Raw genomic sequence first — 15,418 nt, forward strand, 5'->3', positions numbered from 1 at the left:
TTTCCCTCCCCATCTTATTTTTCGCACGCAGCTGACATGCAAACTAGGTCAGTATTATTCCTACCGAAACACTCACTACGGGTGTTATTTTTAGAGGACCATGTGATCGTCTGACTTTTATTTCTGAAAGCACCGAAAGGTCCACTGTGTGTTTTCCTGTCTGTCATATTTGGAGTGGTTTGCTGTTCTTTGGGTTTGTTGCTGAGATCTCTGGCCTCTTTTTTAAAAGGCAAAGTCAGACTAAATCAGGAGACCTTGCAGTTCACGTGCCTGAGCAGGCTCTGCAACAAAGCACATGAGCAAAGCAAAGCAGACAAGTGCACTGAGAGGCTACGAAAGGCAAGGGAGGGATGCAGGCAGTGAGAGACAAGGAGATGGAGCAGAAACAGGAGGTCTTTTGTGCCAACCTACTGATTGCTTTACCATCCAACCTTGCAATCCTATATTAATTGGCACTGCTTCTCTCACATTCTCTTGAATTCTTTATTAATCAGGTCTGTATGGACTGTCTAGCTGTATCTGAGATCAATCACCAAATTACCCCAGTGTCCTGTCAATACTTTTAAAAAGGATTCTCCAGCTCTGCACACAGAATCACAGAATCACAGAATGACCCGGGTTGGAAGGGACCTCAAGGATCATGTAGTTCCAACCCCCCTGCCTGGCAGGGCCACTAAACATACACATTTACTAGATCAGGTTGCCCAGGGCCCCGTCCAACCTGGTCTTGAACACCTCCAAGGATGGGGCATCCACAACCTCACTGGGCAGCCTGTTCCAGGACCTAACCACCCTTCTAGTAAAGAAACACAATTTACGAGTGCACAATTTACGAGTGTCTCAAGGCATTTAAAACGCCTGGCTTAACAGCTCAGAAACCTGGTTAGTCTTCCAAACATTGCTGATGTAATCTATTATTATTGCTAATTTAAGGCATCTGGCTTTAGCAGGCATTATTTAGCATATCCTGAACTGCTGTTAGATGGAGAGGATTTTAGTGCATTGCTATATGCCTCTGTTCTCTGGCTTTTTTCTTAATGCATTGGCACAGGCTGCCCAGGGAGGTGGTAGAGTCACCATCCCTGGAGGTGTTGAAGAACCATGAAGATGTGGCACTGAGGGATGTGGTCAGTGGGCACGGTGGGATGGGCTGGGGTTGAACTGGATGAGCTGGGAGGTCTTTTCCACCCTTAATGATTCTATGACTCTGGGAGTCTACAATTTTTCTCTCATTAAGAAATAGAAAGTTTTATTTAACACTTTTGGTTTGGGTGTGTTGTTTTTTTTTCCCTGCAGTACTGAAATGTCTATTGACAGTTCCATCTGGCGATGATATCTGGAAATGTTATCATTTCTCAGAGCCGTTGCTAATCTAATATACTTTGACCATTACCCTTGCTGCTCCTAATTCTATGGACCAAACATTTATTGGCAGGTCTTTTGGTTTGGCTTGACTTTCTGACCTTTCGCACTTTGGGCAATTGCTTTATATTCAGTACTAACATCTTTTTTTTTTTCCCTATTCTTTATGAATAAGAATTTGCTTTTGCTTTATTCTTTGTTACTGCTCTCACTCCGTGTAGCCTGACTGAATCAAAATCAGCACAACCCTCCCTGAGCTTTGTTGCTTTTTGACTATAAACTAAAACATTCTGAGTCAGCTCTTGCTTTTCATGCCTATTTACACTTAAAGGTCTTCCTGTCACCTGAATCATCTCAAACATGTTTTCATCATCAGGAAAACAGCTAATTAAAATATCAAGACTATGCAGTCCTGTGCACTGGCCTTTGTTCACATGTAGCTTGTTTACATGTTGTAACCATAATAAGCACCTGCATTTATGTAACCGCCATACTTCAGTGCCTCTTCATCAGCCTAAAGTAATACAATACAGGAAAGGTTATGACATGTTTGGAACTAGGAAATTCCTGTGTATACCTTTTTAGAACTGCCCAGGTCATTTTTGCATGCAGCAGTCGCTCAGATGGGAAGTTTCCATGGCAGGGACACCACAGACATGGCAACCCAAGGGCTGGCATCTTGCTCTGCAGTGACTTGCAGAGGCAGGTATCAATCACTGCCTTCTTGCATTATATGCTGGACCATTCATCCACAAGCATTCAAAACTACTTTCTTCCTTGGAAACAAAAGTCACTCTAATTTTCATGGAATCATAGAATAAATAAGAAAAACTGCCTGGTGTTGGAATGAAAGTGAGGGGATTCAGGTAGCTATTTCTATTACCAGGATGTCTCCAACACTGCGTTCAAAATTAAAGCTCTGAATTTCCCCAGATTCTCTAAGTGAGGAATCATCATGCAACAACCAGTCGGCACATACGCCTACAAGGCAGAAACCACATGATGAACATAGCCAACAGAGTACTGCAGGCCCCACAGTTAGACACTTCCACCAACACGCTGCATACACTCAGCTTTGGAAAAACTGCTTTCATCTGTCCTTTCTAATTCATCCCAAGCTCTGGTGCTTGCATCATAGGCAGCCTGCCTTCCTGAGCGAGCAAGTCCTGTTGTGGTGACTCCTCCAAAAAGAAACAACTTCAAAAGAAATGATGTAGGATGAAAGATGAATGGGCCGGATCCAATTCAAATTCTAAACTACAAATAACATTTCCTTCTCAAGTAAAGACCAAGCTGTCACGGAGCATTAGGCATTCACTGTAGATAAGGTCGCACAAGCTGCGCCCTCCACACGATGAATGAGAAAATGCAGATGTGTTGCTATGCCATCCTGAGCACAGCACAGCTTGGGAACTCAGATCTGTGTTTCAGGAGTGGTGAGTAAGAATCACACGCAGGATGCTCTGGGGTGTTTTAAGAACATGGGATGTATCCTGCAAACTTGCTGAAAAGGCCTGGCCAGCACAAGCTGGCTGGTTGGCTGTCTATGCATCACGCTGCAATGCCATATCATTCTAACACTAATCCCAGGAAAACCAATGGGTTTGGATAAAAATCATAAACTTGACTTCTTTTACATCAGACTTTCCATTCCTTTTCCCTGCGCTCTCACATAAGACTCACATGTGGGTCACTTCCACTACCTATCACCTGTAACATGTTGTATGCGACGCGGAGCTAGGAGCAGGCTGAATGGCTGAGCAGAACAGAAGTGCTTGCTGGCTGCTGTCTTCTGAATCAGGCATTTCCTAATTGTGGGCAGTGAATTGTGTCTCTCTCTTCCAATTTTGACAAAATTTTTCAGAACTTTCATATTTCATATTATTCCACCTGTCAAATGCGTCTGAAACTGGCCAGTGCACCAGATGAAACCAATCAGTTGACAAACTCAGCTTTTATTTCTTCAAGCCATATGCTTATCTTCCTTAGCCAGAGCAATTGTGTGATTCGGGCAATAACCTTACAGGATACAAACATAAGTTGCATTGAATTTTCTGTAACTCTGCTCTTTTGGGATTAATACGTACAAAAAGAAAACGTACTTTTTCAGCCACTAACACATTACTTTATACCTCAGTGTTAAAACCAGTGGATTAATCCTGCCTTGAAAAAGAACTGCAGGCCACAATTATTCATTGCTCTCATTAATAGCAAAACCTGCTTTCCAGTTATTTCAGTTCCCCTCCTGAAATTACGCAGCTTGTTATTGGTGCCAGATTCCCATTTATCTCAAGAGCCTTTTGTACCAAGAACAAACAATAGCTTCTTCTTAATCAGGCTTGGCATGAAAAGAAGAACTCATGTTACAGAGGAAGGGCCATATCATCGTGCCTTACTACCTCAAGGCACACAGGAATTTCACAAGTCCCTTTGAACTTTCAGTAATACACAATACCTGGGGAAGTTATGAGCACCACAAGGAAAACTGATGATTTGAGTAACAGAAGAAATACTAAAGAGTGCAGGACAATGGGCATAGACGGACAGGTAAACAAAAAGCAGAAGTGTAAGGTGAACCATGTTATCAGCTGTCCCATGGCAAGAGAGCTGGTCCACTTCTGCTCTGTTACCCAGCAGCACCATGCACTATGCTACTGAAGTTCAAGGAGGTACTTCAGAAGAAGAAACTACTGCAGAGGTGAGAAATGCAGCTGATTTTTTTCTGCTCATCAGAAAGCATGAGTCCTCTTCTAAGCCAAAGCAACATTGCCCTTGCTACTACAGTTCCTCATGGGCAATATGTGTGGGTCATTCCAGTGCAGAATTATTGTAAGAGCAGATTCAGGGTCATGTCAGACTGGAACACACACGACAGCCCTATATTCCCTTCTTCTCATTCTTTAGATATCCTCTCTTTGCTTTTTTTTGAAGCACAAAATGAAGACGTCATGTCTTTTTCAGGGAGAGTAATGTTTTATTTAAGATGCCCCGCGAGCACCGTGAATTTTACATGGCAGAAGCTCCATCCCACAGCATCCTTAAACCTCTCCCTTTTAGTCAGCAGGGCTGTGATCCTGCAGCCAGCAGATGTGCTATCTCCCACTGGGAGCCCTGCCATGGGGCTGAGTCATGTTGTTGACTAACATACCCCTTGGGTTTAGTGCGGGACTCTGATGGCGTCTGTGGAGGTATACCTGGTAATAAGTATTCAGAAAGGCAAGCTTTTACAGTAAACCAACCCTATTCAGCTCTCAATTAGCCATGGGAGATTAACTGGGTTTGGGATTAACTGGAAACTTCCTCCCTGCAGCAACCACAGCTACGACACAGTGACATACAACATAGGGTGCACAAGCCTCAAGGCCAAGTCCCACCTGGGAGTCCAACAAGGCTGCCCTTCCTTTGCACAGAAACCAGCAGGCAAAGGACCTGAACATGCTCTTATCCCCTAGTAAGCTCCAAGCCAGGACCTGGTTTTATGTTGGTTGCCCCAACCCACATTATCTGTGAAGACTGAAAGCTGCCAGTATCTAAGTGAACCAGAAGGTACCACTACACTAATACAAGAACATGCTGCGTAGCCTGCAAAACTTTCCAAATTGTGAGGCAGCTGGTGTGCTGACACCATTGCCTATGTGCTGAGTAATGACGTCTCACTGTCTCTTTGTGCTCCCTTATCCGTCTCCTTCCATCTGTTGTCCTCTGTCTTCCATTTGGATTGTATGCCATTCAAAGCAGGTCTTTTTTCTAGCACTCTAGGAGCTCATCTATGACAGCGCACCACCAAATCAATCTGATAACTCACCTAGATCAGTAACTGGTGAGTTGGAGTTGATTTTCTTCAGGAATGTGTATACGAATGGATTAAGAATAGTGTGCTTGGGTGAAAAGCGTGACTCAGAGGTGTTACTAGCATTATTCTTTTACACATCCATAAACCTAAGAAATGAGAGAAATGTGGGAGGGGTAGAAAAAGACAAAAAGGCAAAGAGACAGCAGGCTGGCGGGCAGGCAGCTCTCAAATACAAATGCACTACATGGCTGGTACACAGACCAGATGCCGAGAAGAACTGAGCATTTGCAACTCCTACTCACATTCTCATTTCATCTTTTGCAGTTATTAACTTTGCATGGTTCTCCATTTTGGTTTTGCTTCATCTTTCACATAGATAAACCACAACCTGGATCTTATTTTCATGTATCCAAGTGACTTTACTATCATATCATGTGCACACACAGCTACACCCACAGGTATGCTGCCTTCTGTACGTGATGATAGTGCAACTAGTCTGGTCACCAGGACAACAGTCCCAGCCTGTCATACTGATAAGAAGTTAGTTGGCTGGGTTCATAGACTGAAAAAAAAGCACCGAGAAAATAAATGTAGTGTGCAGCCGTGAACTGCAAATAGCATTTGGTTTTCCCCTTAGGAAGCTGGAATGAGAATGAATGTGATAGCAAAGAAAAAGAAAGAAAGAAGAGGATCTAAAGAGAAAAGACTTGTTTAACTTTTAAAACTCCGCAGTCAGAACCACTAAGACAAGGGACTGGAGCTGACACATGGGGCTCATCTCAGTCTTCCCAAGCAAAGGGAGTTGTTTTAAGCCCACCGAGTCCCAAATTTTCAAGTGACCAAAGCTACTGCCATGTCAGCAGGCTCAGATGTTGTCTTTGATAGACGCCAAAGCAAGGGGTAACTAAAGGAAATAAACATTATACTCCAAATAGTCTCTGTTGCTAGAACTGTCTCTCGCTATCAGCAGCCAGGACTGCTGAAGGACTGCAGTACCTTATGCCAAAGCTCAAGCTGTTTCCTGGCTGGACCTGTGTTCACTGCAGGACCAGGAAGAGACTTTTTCCCACAAAACAACCCCACCAAATACAGCTGAATCAATAATCGGGGCCAGTCACTCCAGAAAACTGCTTTGTGCAATGGACATTTGGTAGATATAGAAGTCAAGCTGTAAATTCAGTCTTTCCAATGCTGTCAAAATGTAAGGATCTGTAGGACCAGTACCATCTCTAATGTTCAGACCCACAGCCTCAAGGAGTGTAGTCCAATCACTTTGCCACTGCAGAAACAGATATGAAAAACAGTATGAAAAGAAGTCTATTTGTTACTGGAAGCCAAGACCATTTGAACAGCCCACAGAGTGCATTGAGGGGGTATGCAATAGACAGAATATATCAGAATATATCTAAGTGGCAAAACTTCATCAGAACAGGAAATGACTGTGCAAATCCAGCTGAAGTTGAAGAACTCTGATAAGACCATTCCCTGTAAGACTGATAAGAAATGATGTCCTGTCTCTTTCAGGGCTACTCATGGACACAGCAGGATTTCTGCTTGAGCAAGGCTTGCATCAGTGATGTTCAAGGTAGCATCCAGAAATGCAGGTCATGTGGCCAAACTCTAATCTAAAAAGGAAGAGGTCAGCAAGAAAAAGAGTGTCAGGCTACACGATAAGGAATCAGGCAGCCGGTCTCCCTCCCACCTCTGCTTCCCAGCCCTTCATAAAAACAGTTGAAGAATTTCAGCCCCTTTATTCTGTTTCCCAGCTGTGATTTGACAGTGAATTCTCTTTTCAGAAAGGTGCTGCAGCATTCAGACACCCTCCCTACCCTCTAGGCTACACGCTGGGGAAAGAGGAACTGCAAAGTCAGCTGCACAAACATCTCTGGCTGGAGCAGAGAGGTACATGTAATCTAACACATTCAAGGCCTTTCTGAGCACAGCAAAGCAGTGCCAAGAAGCAGAAAAATGTCATCAAGGCCACATAGATGGGTTTCTTGCATTTGTTCTGCATCTCAGCCAAAGCAGGCAGGTGCAATACACAAAGAAGCCTTTCTCAGTAAGCAGTGTGGCACACACTCCTGGGTCACATAAGGTGGCTGTGCGTATGCCCGGTCCCCTTTCCCCTATTTTGATTGTAGCTGCATCCTTTCTGTGTCAAGATGTGAATACTTAATACATTCTCACCTTTGCCCTCAGCTACACGCTGTTTCTGCTTAGCTAATGCTTTTCTTGGCAGGCTGAGCTAGACAAGTCAGAGTTCAGCTTGCACCCTGATCAGCTGAAACGCAGATGGCTGGCTCTGGGGAACGCTGCAGAGATATGGCCAAAATGAACTGAAGTCACTTACACGTAGCTGCAAATTGCTGTGTGCTGGGACTCAGCCAGTGAGGTCCTGACCAATGACTGGACATCCAGGGACAGCCAAAAGGCAAATCAAAATAAACAGAGGGGTTTCTTCCAGAGCTGTATTATAAAGAGGTTTGGTTTTCAAAGCAGGATTTAAGAACAGAACCCTGCTGTCTGTCCTTAATGCTTTAGCCTGGACTGTGAGCACTGACAGAACCAATAAAAAGATTGAGACGATTAACATAAGTGGGAAATAAGAAGGGTGCAAGAAGGAGAGTAGTTAAGACATGCAGGGTTTTTCACAGCTCTGGCATAGCTCTCTTGTACAACTGATGCATGCTAAGCTTTCCAAAGCAGTAAGAGTGAATGGATCATGTTTAGCTGGTTCTGAGTAAAGGCTCAGTAAAATGACTTTATTTAATCAAATATTTTTCCTTCTTTCTTGCGAAGCACCCAGCAGCCAACAGCCCATTGAAGAGATTGCTATGGGAAACCCATGACTAATAGCTCTCCTTTGCTTCACTCATTCTTGTTAACGGCTTTGTTGGAAGAATATATTGCACAGCCTGTGGTGCAATAGTCCTGCCCAAAGTCCATGTATGCACAGAGACTGACCTCCCCGGCGCTACGTTTTCCAAAGACCTCTAAGCAGCCGTGTTCAGGTTAGAGTCACTACAGAAAACACAACACCGTGGATCTGGATCACAGCAGGCAAATCTGGCACAACCCAAAGCTACAGAGCTGCCTCTTTAGGACCTTTGGTAAGGAAACAGAGAATGTTAGAGAGCAGTTCACTCTGTAGCAGTGGACAAGGAGGTCTGGGCTGATTCTCAAGCAATCTAGCTAGCAGATTGTGACTTGGCACCCACTGCTACTTTGCCTGTTTCCCTGCTGCTCCAGGAATTGAGCAAACTGTGAGCGATCTGTCTGCACGCGTCATAGCATATGCCGCACCATGCACCAGAATTAGCACACTGTCAGACCAGCTGCATGGGCCAAATTGTTCACTCCTGAACACTTGTTCCACCTGAACACGTCCCAGGTTACAGAATGCAGTGGGACTCGCTGCTCAGGGCTCTGCAGAGAAAGCAATGGGACTGTTGGATCTGCAAAGGATGGCACTGGAAGCTTCATGTGGATGAATCAGCTGCTCACTGCAGGATTCTATGGGAACAGCACTGCTGCTGAGATTCAGCATTAGTTATCTATAAAGCAAAAAGGAGTTTTATCAAGTGAATGCTACTAAACATTATCCAGAGTGCAAATTCTCACCGGCAGTTGCCATCACAGCAGATAGGCTGAACTATCAAAACTCCGTGTCACTGCACTCCTTGTCTCAGCACACCAGGAAAACAAATAGGCAGGGAAAATAAAAGCCTTCTTTAGCCACAGCAGGCACTAGTAGCCAAGAGAACTGGCCGCTCACAAGGTAAAAATAAGCATTCACAGGTATTTATCTTCAGATACAAAAGTTGTATCTTATGAGGGTGAGTGAACAAAGAGACTGCTAGTAAAAACGCTGAGTTAAATAGGGAAATCATCCCATGGTATAAACCAGTTCAACTCCGTGGACCTGAAAAAGCTCACATTGATAACTGACCTTAGAGATCCCACCTGAATTCACACACACTCCACAACTTAATCCAGAATGGGGAACCATTCTGAGCTGAGTATTCAGCCATCACCAAGTCATCCACTAATCTGTCTACTGAGCAAACAAGCAGCAACGAGTGGAGCTGTGTATTTATTACACATTTCTGAATAAGTCATGCCCAATATCTAGGACAAACAATACATTAAGCCCTAAAGAACACTTTGAAAGCCTTTTGCCTGCTGGAGGCAACAATGAAAAAGTAACATGATAGAAAGAGAGCAGTAAATCATTCATGAGAATGATTAAAAACAAACTCCGGTTGCGGTGCAGCAAAACAACACTGAAAACAGCCAGTGTGTTCCACCTGAGCATCTCTTCATTTACAGGAGGTAGAGTGGGTGGCTTTCATAAATGCCATTTTCCAAGGCTAGTGCAAGGAAGGTGTAACAAATACAGAAATCCAGGGAGAACTGCACAGCAGCAAATTACAGCTTATTCAATTGCTCCATGGCTACGTCAGGCACTGATGCAGAAATATTACTGTGCTTAAAACTACTAATGCAAAAAATGCTTAGCTGGCACATCAAGGGCACTAGGGAGAGAATAAACCAGACTCCCTAGGGATGAATAATGCCTTACTCTAATGAGCTCTCTAATATGTGCACAATGATTCTGGAATCCTAAAATCAGGTCCTGATAGAATTACAGCACCAAAATGTTCACAGTCACCACCGACCCGAACCGAGCTGTTGATGCTACAGTTTCCTAGATGTGAATGTGGACAAAGATACAAATCTCAAACCATTTAACAAGCATTTATTTCATATCCCTTCAGCTCTGTGAGAATGAGAACACCCATTTCAGGAAATGTTTTGGAAGATCATTTCCTATAACTACTTTGGGTTAAAAGCTCCCAAATGAGCAATATAGACAAGATTTTTATTTTTATTTTCCTATTTCTTCAAGGCAAAATTCCACTTCTATTGTGCATTTGAACATTCACTGACGTAACAGCGTTCTAAGAGCTTTCCAAACCTGACTGTGAAAAACAGTTCAAGGCAGTATCATTCCCGTATGAAAGTCCTGCTTTCGGTGTGTCCCCTGGCTTGTTTTCAAAAAGAAAAACCTACATTATGTCAATAAAATCACCCTGAGCTCTACAATCAACACCATGTTTGAAGTAGGTATTCAAGGGTATTTTCAGCCTGGTTTCTTAAACAAGCAAGATGTCTGTGAGCACCTTCAGTTCCATCTATCTGTTCCTGAAGCCATTGGGTACTTCCAAGTCCAGCAACACTCGGGTATGTGAGACATGGGTGGCTGGGCATGGTGAGACACGGTTGGTGACAGTGTGTGTTATCATCTCTTTTGGTATTGTTACTAGTTTATGTAATAGCCCAGGCATACAAAATACTTGGCATGTACAAACTGCAGAACAAAGTTTCTGCTTCTGTTTTCTTTCTTTTCTTTTTTTCTTATTTTTTTTCTGTTTGGCAAATAATGTGCATTCATAATATAAATATTAGAGCTGCAAACCACTGGAGCATTCAAGACTTTGGCACCTCATGGTAGTCATGCATTAATTGCTCCCTGACAAAAGGTAATCCCTGTATTTTTATTAAGCAGCTGCACCAGCTGTACTCAAACTCAAGGCAAAACACACCAAACAAACAGCAAATTCTAAATTGCAACCCACAAATTCAGCATTATCCAGCCTGCAGTGCCCTGCAAATACCTTTGACGTTACAATACACGTAAATCTTTAAGGGAAATAAAATCAGACATTGGAGACCAAAAAATGTCTGTCATGTCTCTCTAGCTGTTTGTTCCCAAATACATGACTGCTCTCCTTGACAAACAAAAGGTTTGGTTCTAGAAAGTAAAGCTCTCCTTTGCCTTTAAAGCAGAACCTTCTTTTGCTTACAGCACAAACACCAGGGACACCTCCTCCTCTGCTAGATCTGTCAGCAAAAGCACACACACAATCACTAGCAGGGCCACAGTGCTGCCTCCAAACTCCAGCTCTCCCAGCAATGTCCTCGTGTTGTTTTTCAAGACACTCCTCCATGCTTGAATGAGAAGAAGAGATCAGCAAAGCAAGATGCTAGCTGTAGTGCAGACCCCTAAAAACAGTTCAGTAGCCACATGTTTTTGCACACAAGAGAAAGGAATTGAGAACCTTAAGGTCTCCAAAGAAAGATGTTCTGGAGATAGAATCTCAAAATCAGAGGCAACAACACACACCTCCAAGGAATGGTGGAAAGCCAGTAGGAAACTCTAAACACTCTATATTTTCTTTGCTACTTAAGAGTCAACATTTTGGGCCCCTCACTACAAGAAAGATATCAAAGCTCTGGAGTGCATCCAGAGAGGAACAACAAAGCTGTGATGGGCCTGGAGCACAAGTCCTATGAGGACAGGCTGAGGGAGTTGGGTTTGTTCAGCCTGGAGAAGAGAAGGTTGCAGGGTGACCTCTTTCCAGCCTTTCAATACCTGAAGGAAACTTACTCCCAGGAGTGGAGTAAACTCTTGGAAAGGGCTGACAATAGCAGGACTAGGGGAAATGGTTTTAAGTTGAAAGAGGGAAGATTTAGGTTGGATGTTAGGGGAAAGTTCTTCACTAGGAGAGTGGTTAGGTCCTGGAACAGGCTGCCCAGGGAGGTTGTGGATGCCCCGTCCTTGGAGGTGTTCAAGACCAGGTTGGACGGGGCCCTGGGCAACCTGATCTAGTAAAGGTGTATGTTTGGTGGCCCTGCCAGGCAGGGGGGTTGGAACTACATGATCCTTGAGGTCCCTTCCAACCCGGGTCATTCTGTGATTCTGTGATTCTGTGACCTTATAATGCTCTACAACTCCTTGACAGGAGGCTGTAATGAGGTGGGGGTCAGCCTCTTCCCCCATGCAATAGCGATAGGGTGAGAGGTAACAGCCTTAAGTTGAGCCAGGGGAGGTTCAGGTTGGATATTAGGAACAACTTCTCAGAAGGAGTGGTGATGCATTGGTACAGCTGCCCAGGGAGGTGGTGGAATCACCACCCATGGAGACGTTCAAGAACCATGGATGGAGACGTGGCACGTGGACCTGATCAGTGGGCATGGTGGGGATGGGTTGGGGTTGAAGTAGATGAATTTAGAGGTCTTTTCCATCCTTAATGATTCTATGATTCTATCTGCTGATAATCACAGCACTGGTTGTCAGACCTTCACAAGCCAAAAAAAAAGCACAACCAACAATATGTATATGGAGATGCTGGCAAAGCACACAACATCTGGAGAGGACCTGGCAATTCTTTTTATGAAATGGAAATGAAAGTGTAAATCACCGAAATGCTACTGGAAGAGAGAATTAACTCACATGCATAGATTTTGATGTCTGCAGGCTGACTGTGACAAGTAGCACAGAAAGATAAACGCAGTGCTTGCTACTGGGCACAGTGAACAAGGCAGGCAGCTCTGACAGCATGTTTTCAGCTGGCAGCTCTTTTCCTTAAGGACTCCTTATCTTCCACATCCAATTCTGTCAGCAGCCAGATTTGTCAACCACAAGCATGCAACTGCTGGATAATGCCGGTGTTTGCCAGTTATGCCTGCAGCCAAAGCTGCTACGTGGCCAAACCGGGAGTACCTGGTTTCTCCAATCCCTATCACACAACACTGCTGACACACAAAGAAAGCTCAACAAGTTGGGGGCACCTCTTTATCACAGACCTCCAAACTGTGTTGATTTCAGCTCCTGACTGAACTTCCATCCCATTTGCACTTTTCATTCATGTGAGTTGGCCTTTGTTTATATGCCAATTTCAACACAGACAGTCTGGTTTGATTTGCTCAAAAGAATACTTTATTTTATCCTTCCATCCAAACAACTACTAACTGTAAAATTCCCAACAGACTTCTCCCACAGACCAAACAAGTGCCATGCCAAAAGTAGAAGTACAGTATTGAGAGATCAAGAAGAGTGAAAATAACAAGCAAATCACACACTCATGTTAAAAAGTATCTTGAAATTTTCACCATGGTGAAATATCACGTTATTCCAGACAGCAAAGAGAGTGAGACCACTTTTCTAATGCACTGCTGAAGACATGCACTGCTTAAAACCCAGAGACGTGTGCCTGATGACACGGGGGAGCTGCCAACCCCAAAGAGTTGTACAGTTTCTCAGTGGTTTTGTTAGAATATTCATACTTTAAACAGGCTGTCACTGAGGAACATTCACTGGTCAGGAATCTGACAGCACCACATGGTAATAGACTTTAGCCCTTCTCGCAGTACACATGAATGAGTATTGCTCATCTGTTTCAGAAGCTTGCTAGTTTTTCCAGATATATCAGTAGGTCATAGAAAACTGTTGCTTAGGAAAGAGCATCCCAGCAAGCAAACAAGATGGAGTTAGGATGCTCTGCCCGCCTTAGATTTGGATGGAACAACGCCCTCAGAAGCCGCCCCTACTCTTCAAAACATCACAGTGAGCTGTTAGATAGTTCTGCATAGGGTTCTGCAGGTAACCCAACACATGGGTCTCATACTGTCATCATGGATGTCTCAACATCTAACCCCTTAGCAACGCCTCCTACCCTGCATTCAGCTTGTACTCACCCCCCTCAGTGCAAACTGATAGGAAACACCATGAGAAATATAAAATATATCCAGCTCCCTTAAAATGTACAGCTATCAATCACTAGTTTATATTCTGTGCAGAAAGCTGGTTGCTTCTCTTTCCTGAGGCGCTTCTCTTACAGACAGACACACTGCAAAAGAAAGGAGGGCAGTGGGAGCTTTGTGGTGTTTTCTGAGATGATGAAAGCAGATGTGGGGCAGAGCTTGCCTTCTGCTATCAGCTGAACAACACTGAGCCCTTTTACAGACCCAAACGCTGGGATATTTTAGTGCTTCTGCATAGATACAGAAGTAACAAAAATAACTGCTAGTAAATAATGGCTATGTCTCTCTCTTATTCTTCATGATCAAGGTTACCAAGTGAGTACTGAAAAGAGGCTATGCTTATAGCCAACCATGTAACGATATTAATTCTTGGATAGAATCATGGTTCTGCTGTATCACAGGCATTGATGCTCTGCTATTTTTAATAAAACCTGAGGCAGCACAGAACAAACTTGCATAGCTCAAGGCTGAACTGAGCTACAACAAAGCATTTCTGTGATAAGGAAACACACACTCTAATTAATATCCACTGCTGAAAACTTCCTTCAAACAGGAAGGAAAAGCTAGGTACCAAGGAGACAATAATCTACCATTGTAGCCTGTTTTCTATAATGCTAGAGAGTATATTCTAACTTTCCTGCATGGGTTCTGCTTTTGGCAGTAGGGATACCATCTGAAAAGGTAACTCTTTACTTGATGTCAGATTATGCACCATCAAATTGTAGAAATCCCTCTTTACGCTACTAATCATAACTGCTCAGTTATTCATGGTGTCAAGCAGCACCAGTTCCAGGGGCTCGTTTCCCTTCTGCTGTTCAATAAAGTGGTGTTGGCAGCAATATGCTTTAACACTTGCAATTTATTAACCTCAGAGGTGTAGTAGCATGTCAGTAAAGCCACAGAAAGGAGGCATTTAGTAAGTTATGCACGCTGCATATTTTTACAGCTAAGGAGTTCCTGCTGTGCTTTTCTTGCCTCCCACATCTTTATGATGATTTTTTCCCCTCGTGATAACTGCCAAACCTCATATCCTTGGGAGAGTTATTCCCTTGTTTTGCACTAACCCTCTTTCTCATGTTTAAAGAGGCGCTGCTGTGTGTTTCTCAAGGAAGCATTTAAAATAACCTGTTACATTTTTCAGTAGCTCCAAGTCCAAACCAGGCTTACAAAGCGTTTTACAGGACATCATCCTGCCTACAAGGATGTGCTATCGCATGGGCTGAAAGGAAACCTATAAGTAGGGCAGCAGTGATGATGCAGATGATGTAGGAGGGTCTTGTAGGAAGATGGTGAAGAATATCACAGAATCACAGAATTACCAAAGTTGGAAAAGACCTAGAAGATCATCTAGTCCAACCATCACCAATACTTCCAGGCTAAATCATATTCCTCAGCTGTATATCTGCTGTAAGACACAGCCATAGGAACTGGGGCCTTGTGGCGCTGCCTGGCAGTCCTTAAAGCACTAAGAGCTGATGGAGGGTTGGTTGTGAAGGACACTTAGTAGGTGATGGGGCAGGGCTGATTTAGATGATCTTAGTGGCTTTTTCCAACCTTAATGATTGAGTTTTCAGAAGCTTTTTGCCCCTTGAATGTTTGGAACCATCCAAAATACGTAATTCTCATTGTATGGGAAGGCAGAAGACTGGAAAATAA

At 43.7% G+C, this 15,418-nt stretch overlaps 1 protein-coding gene across 18 annotated transcripts in view; it reads right to left on the reverse strand.

The window, feature by feature from the left end:
* The window catches only part of LOC107315372 (exocyst complex component 3-like protein 2), a 48,154-nt gene extending 40,659 nt beyond the window's left edge, over positions 1-7,495 (reverse strand). For 7 of the 18 annotated variants that reach the window (XR_014946802.1, XR_014946803.1, XR_014946804.1 and 4 more), the window contains exon 1: positions 5,458-7,495. Coding sequence is in view for 2 of the 18 variants with exons in the window: in XM_085549488.1 (XP_085405614.1) it covers positions 5,458-5,504 (47 nt within the window). In the remaining 16 variants the exon portion in view is untranslated. The remainder of the gene's footprint in view (positions 1-5,457) is intronic. The other 11 variants (XM_085549488.1, XM_085549487.1, XM_085549477.1 and 8 more) reach the window with 4 other exon arrangements.
* Between the last annotated feature and the right edge of the window lie 7,923 nt (positions 7,496-15,418).

Source organism: Coturnix japonica, chromosome 5 (assembly GCF_054131305.1).
Source record: "Coturnix japonica strain WE chromosome 5, WE-NBRP24, whole genome shotgun sequence".
Classification (NCBI taxonomy): Eukaryota; Metazoa; Chordata; class Aves; order Galliformes; family Phasianidae; genus Coturnix; species Coturnix japonica.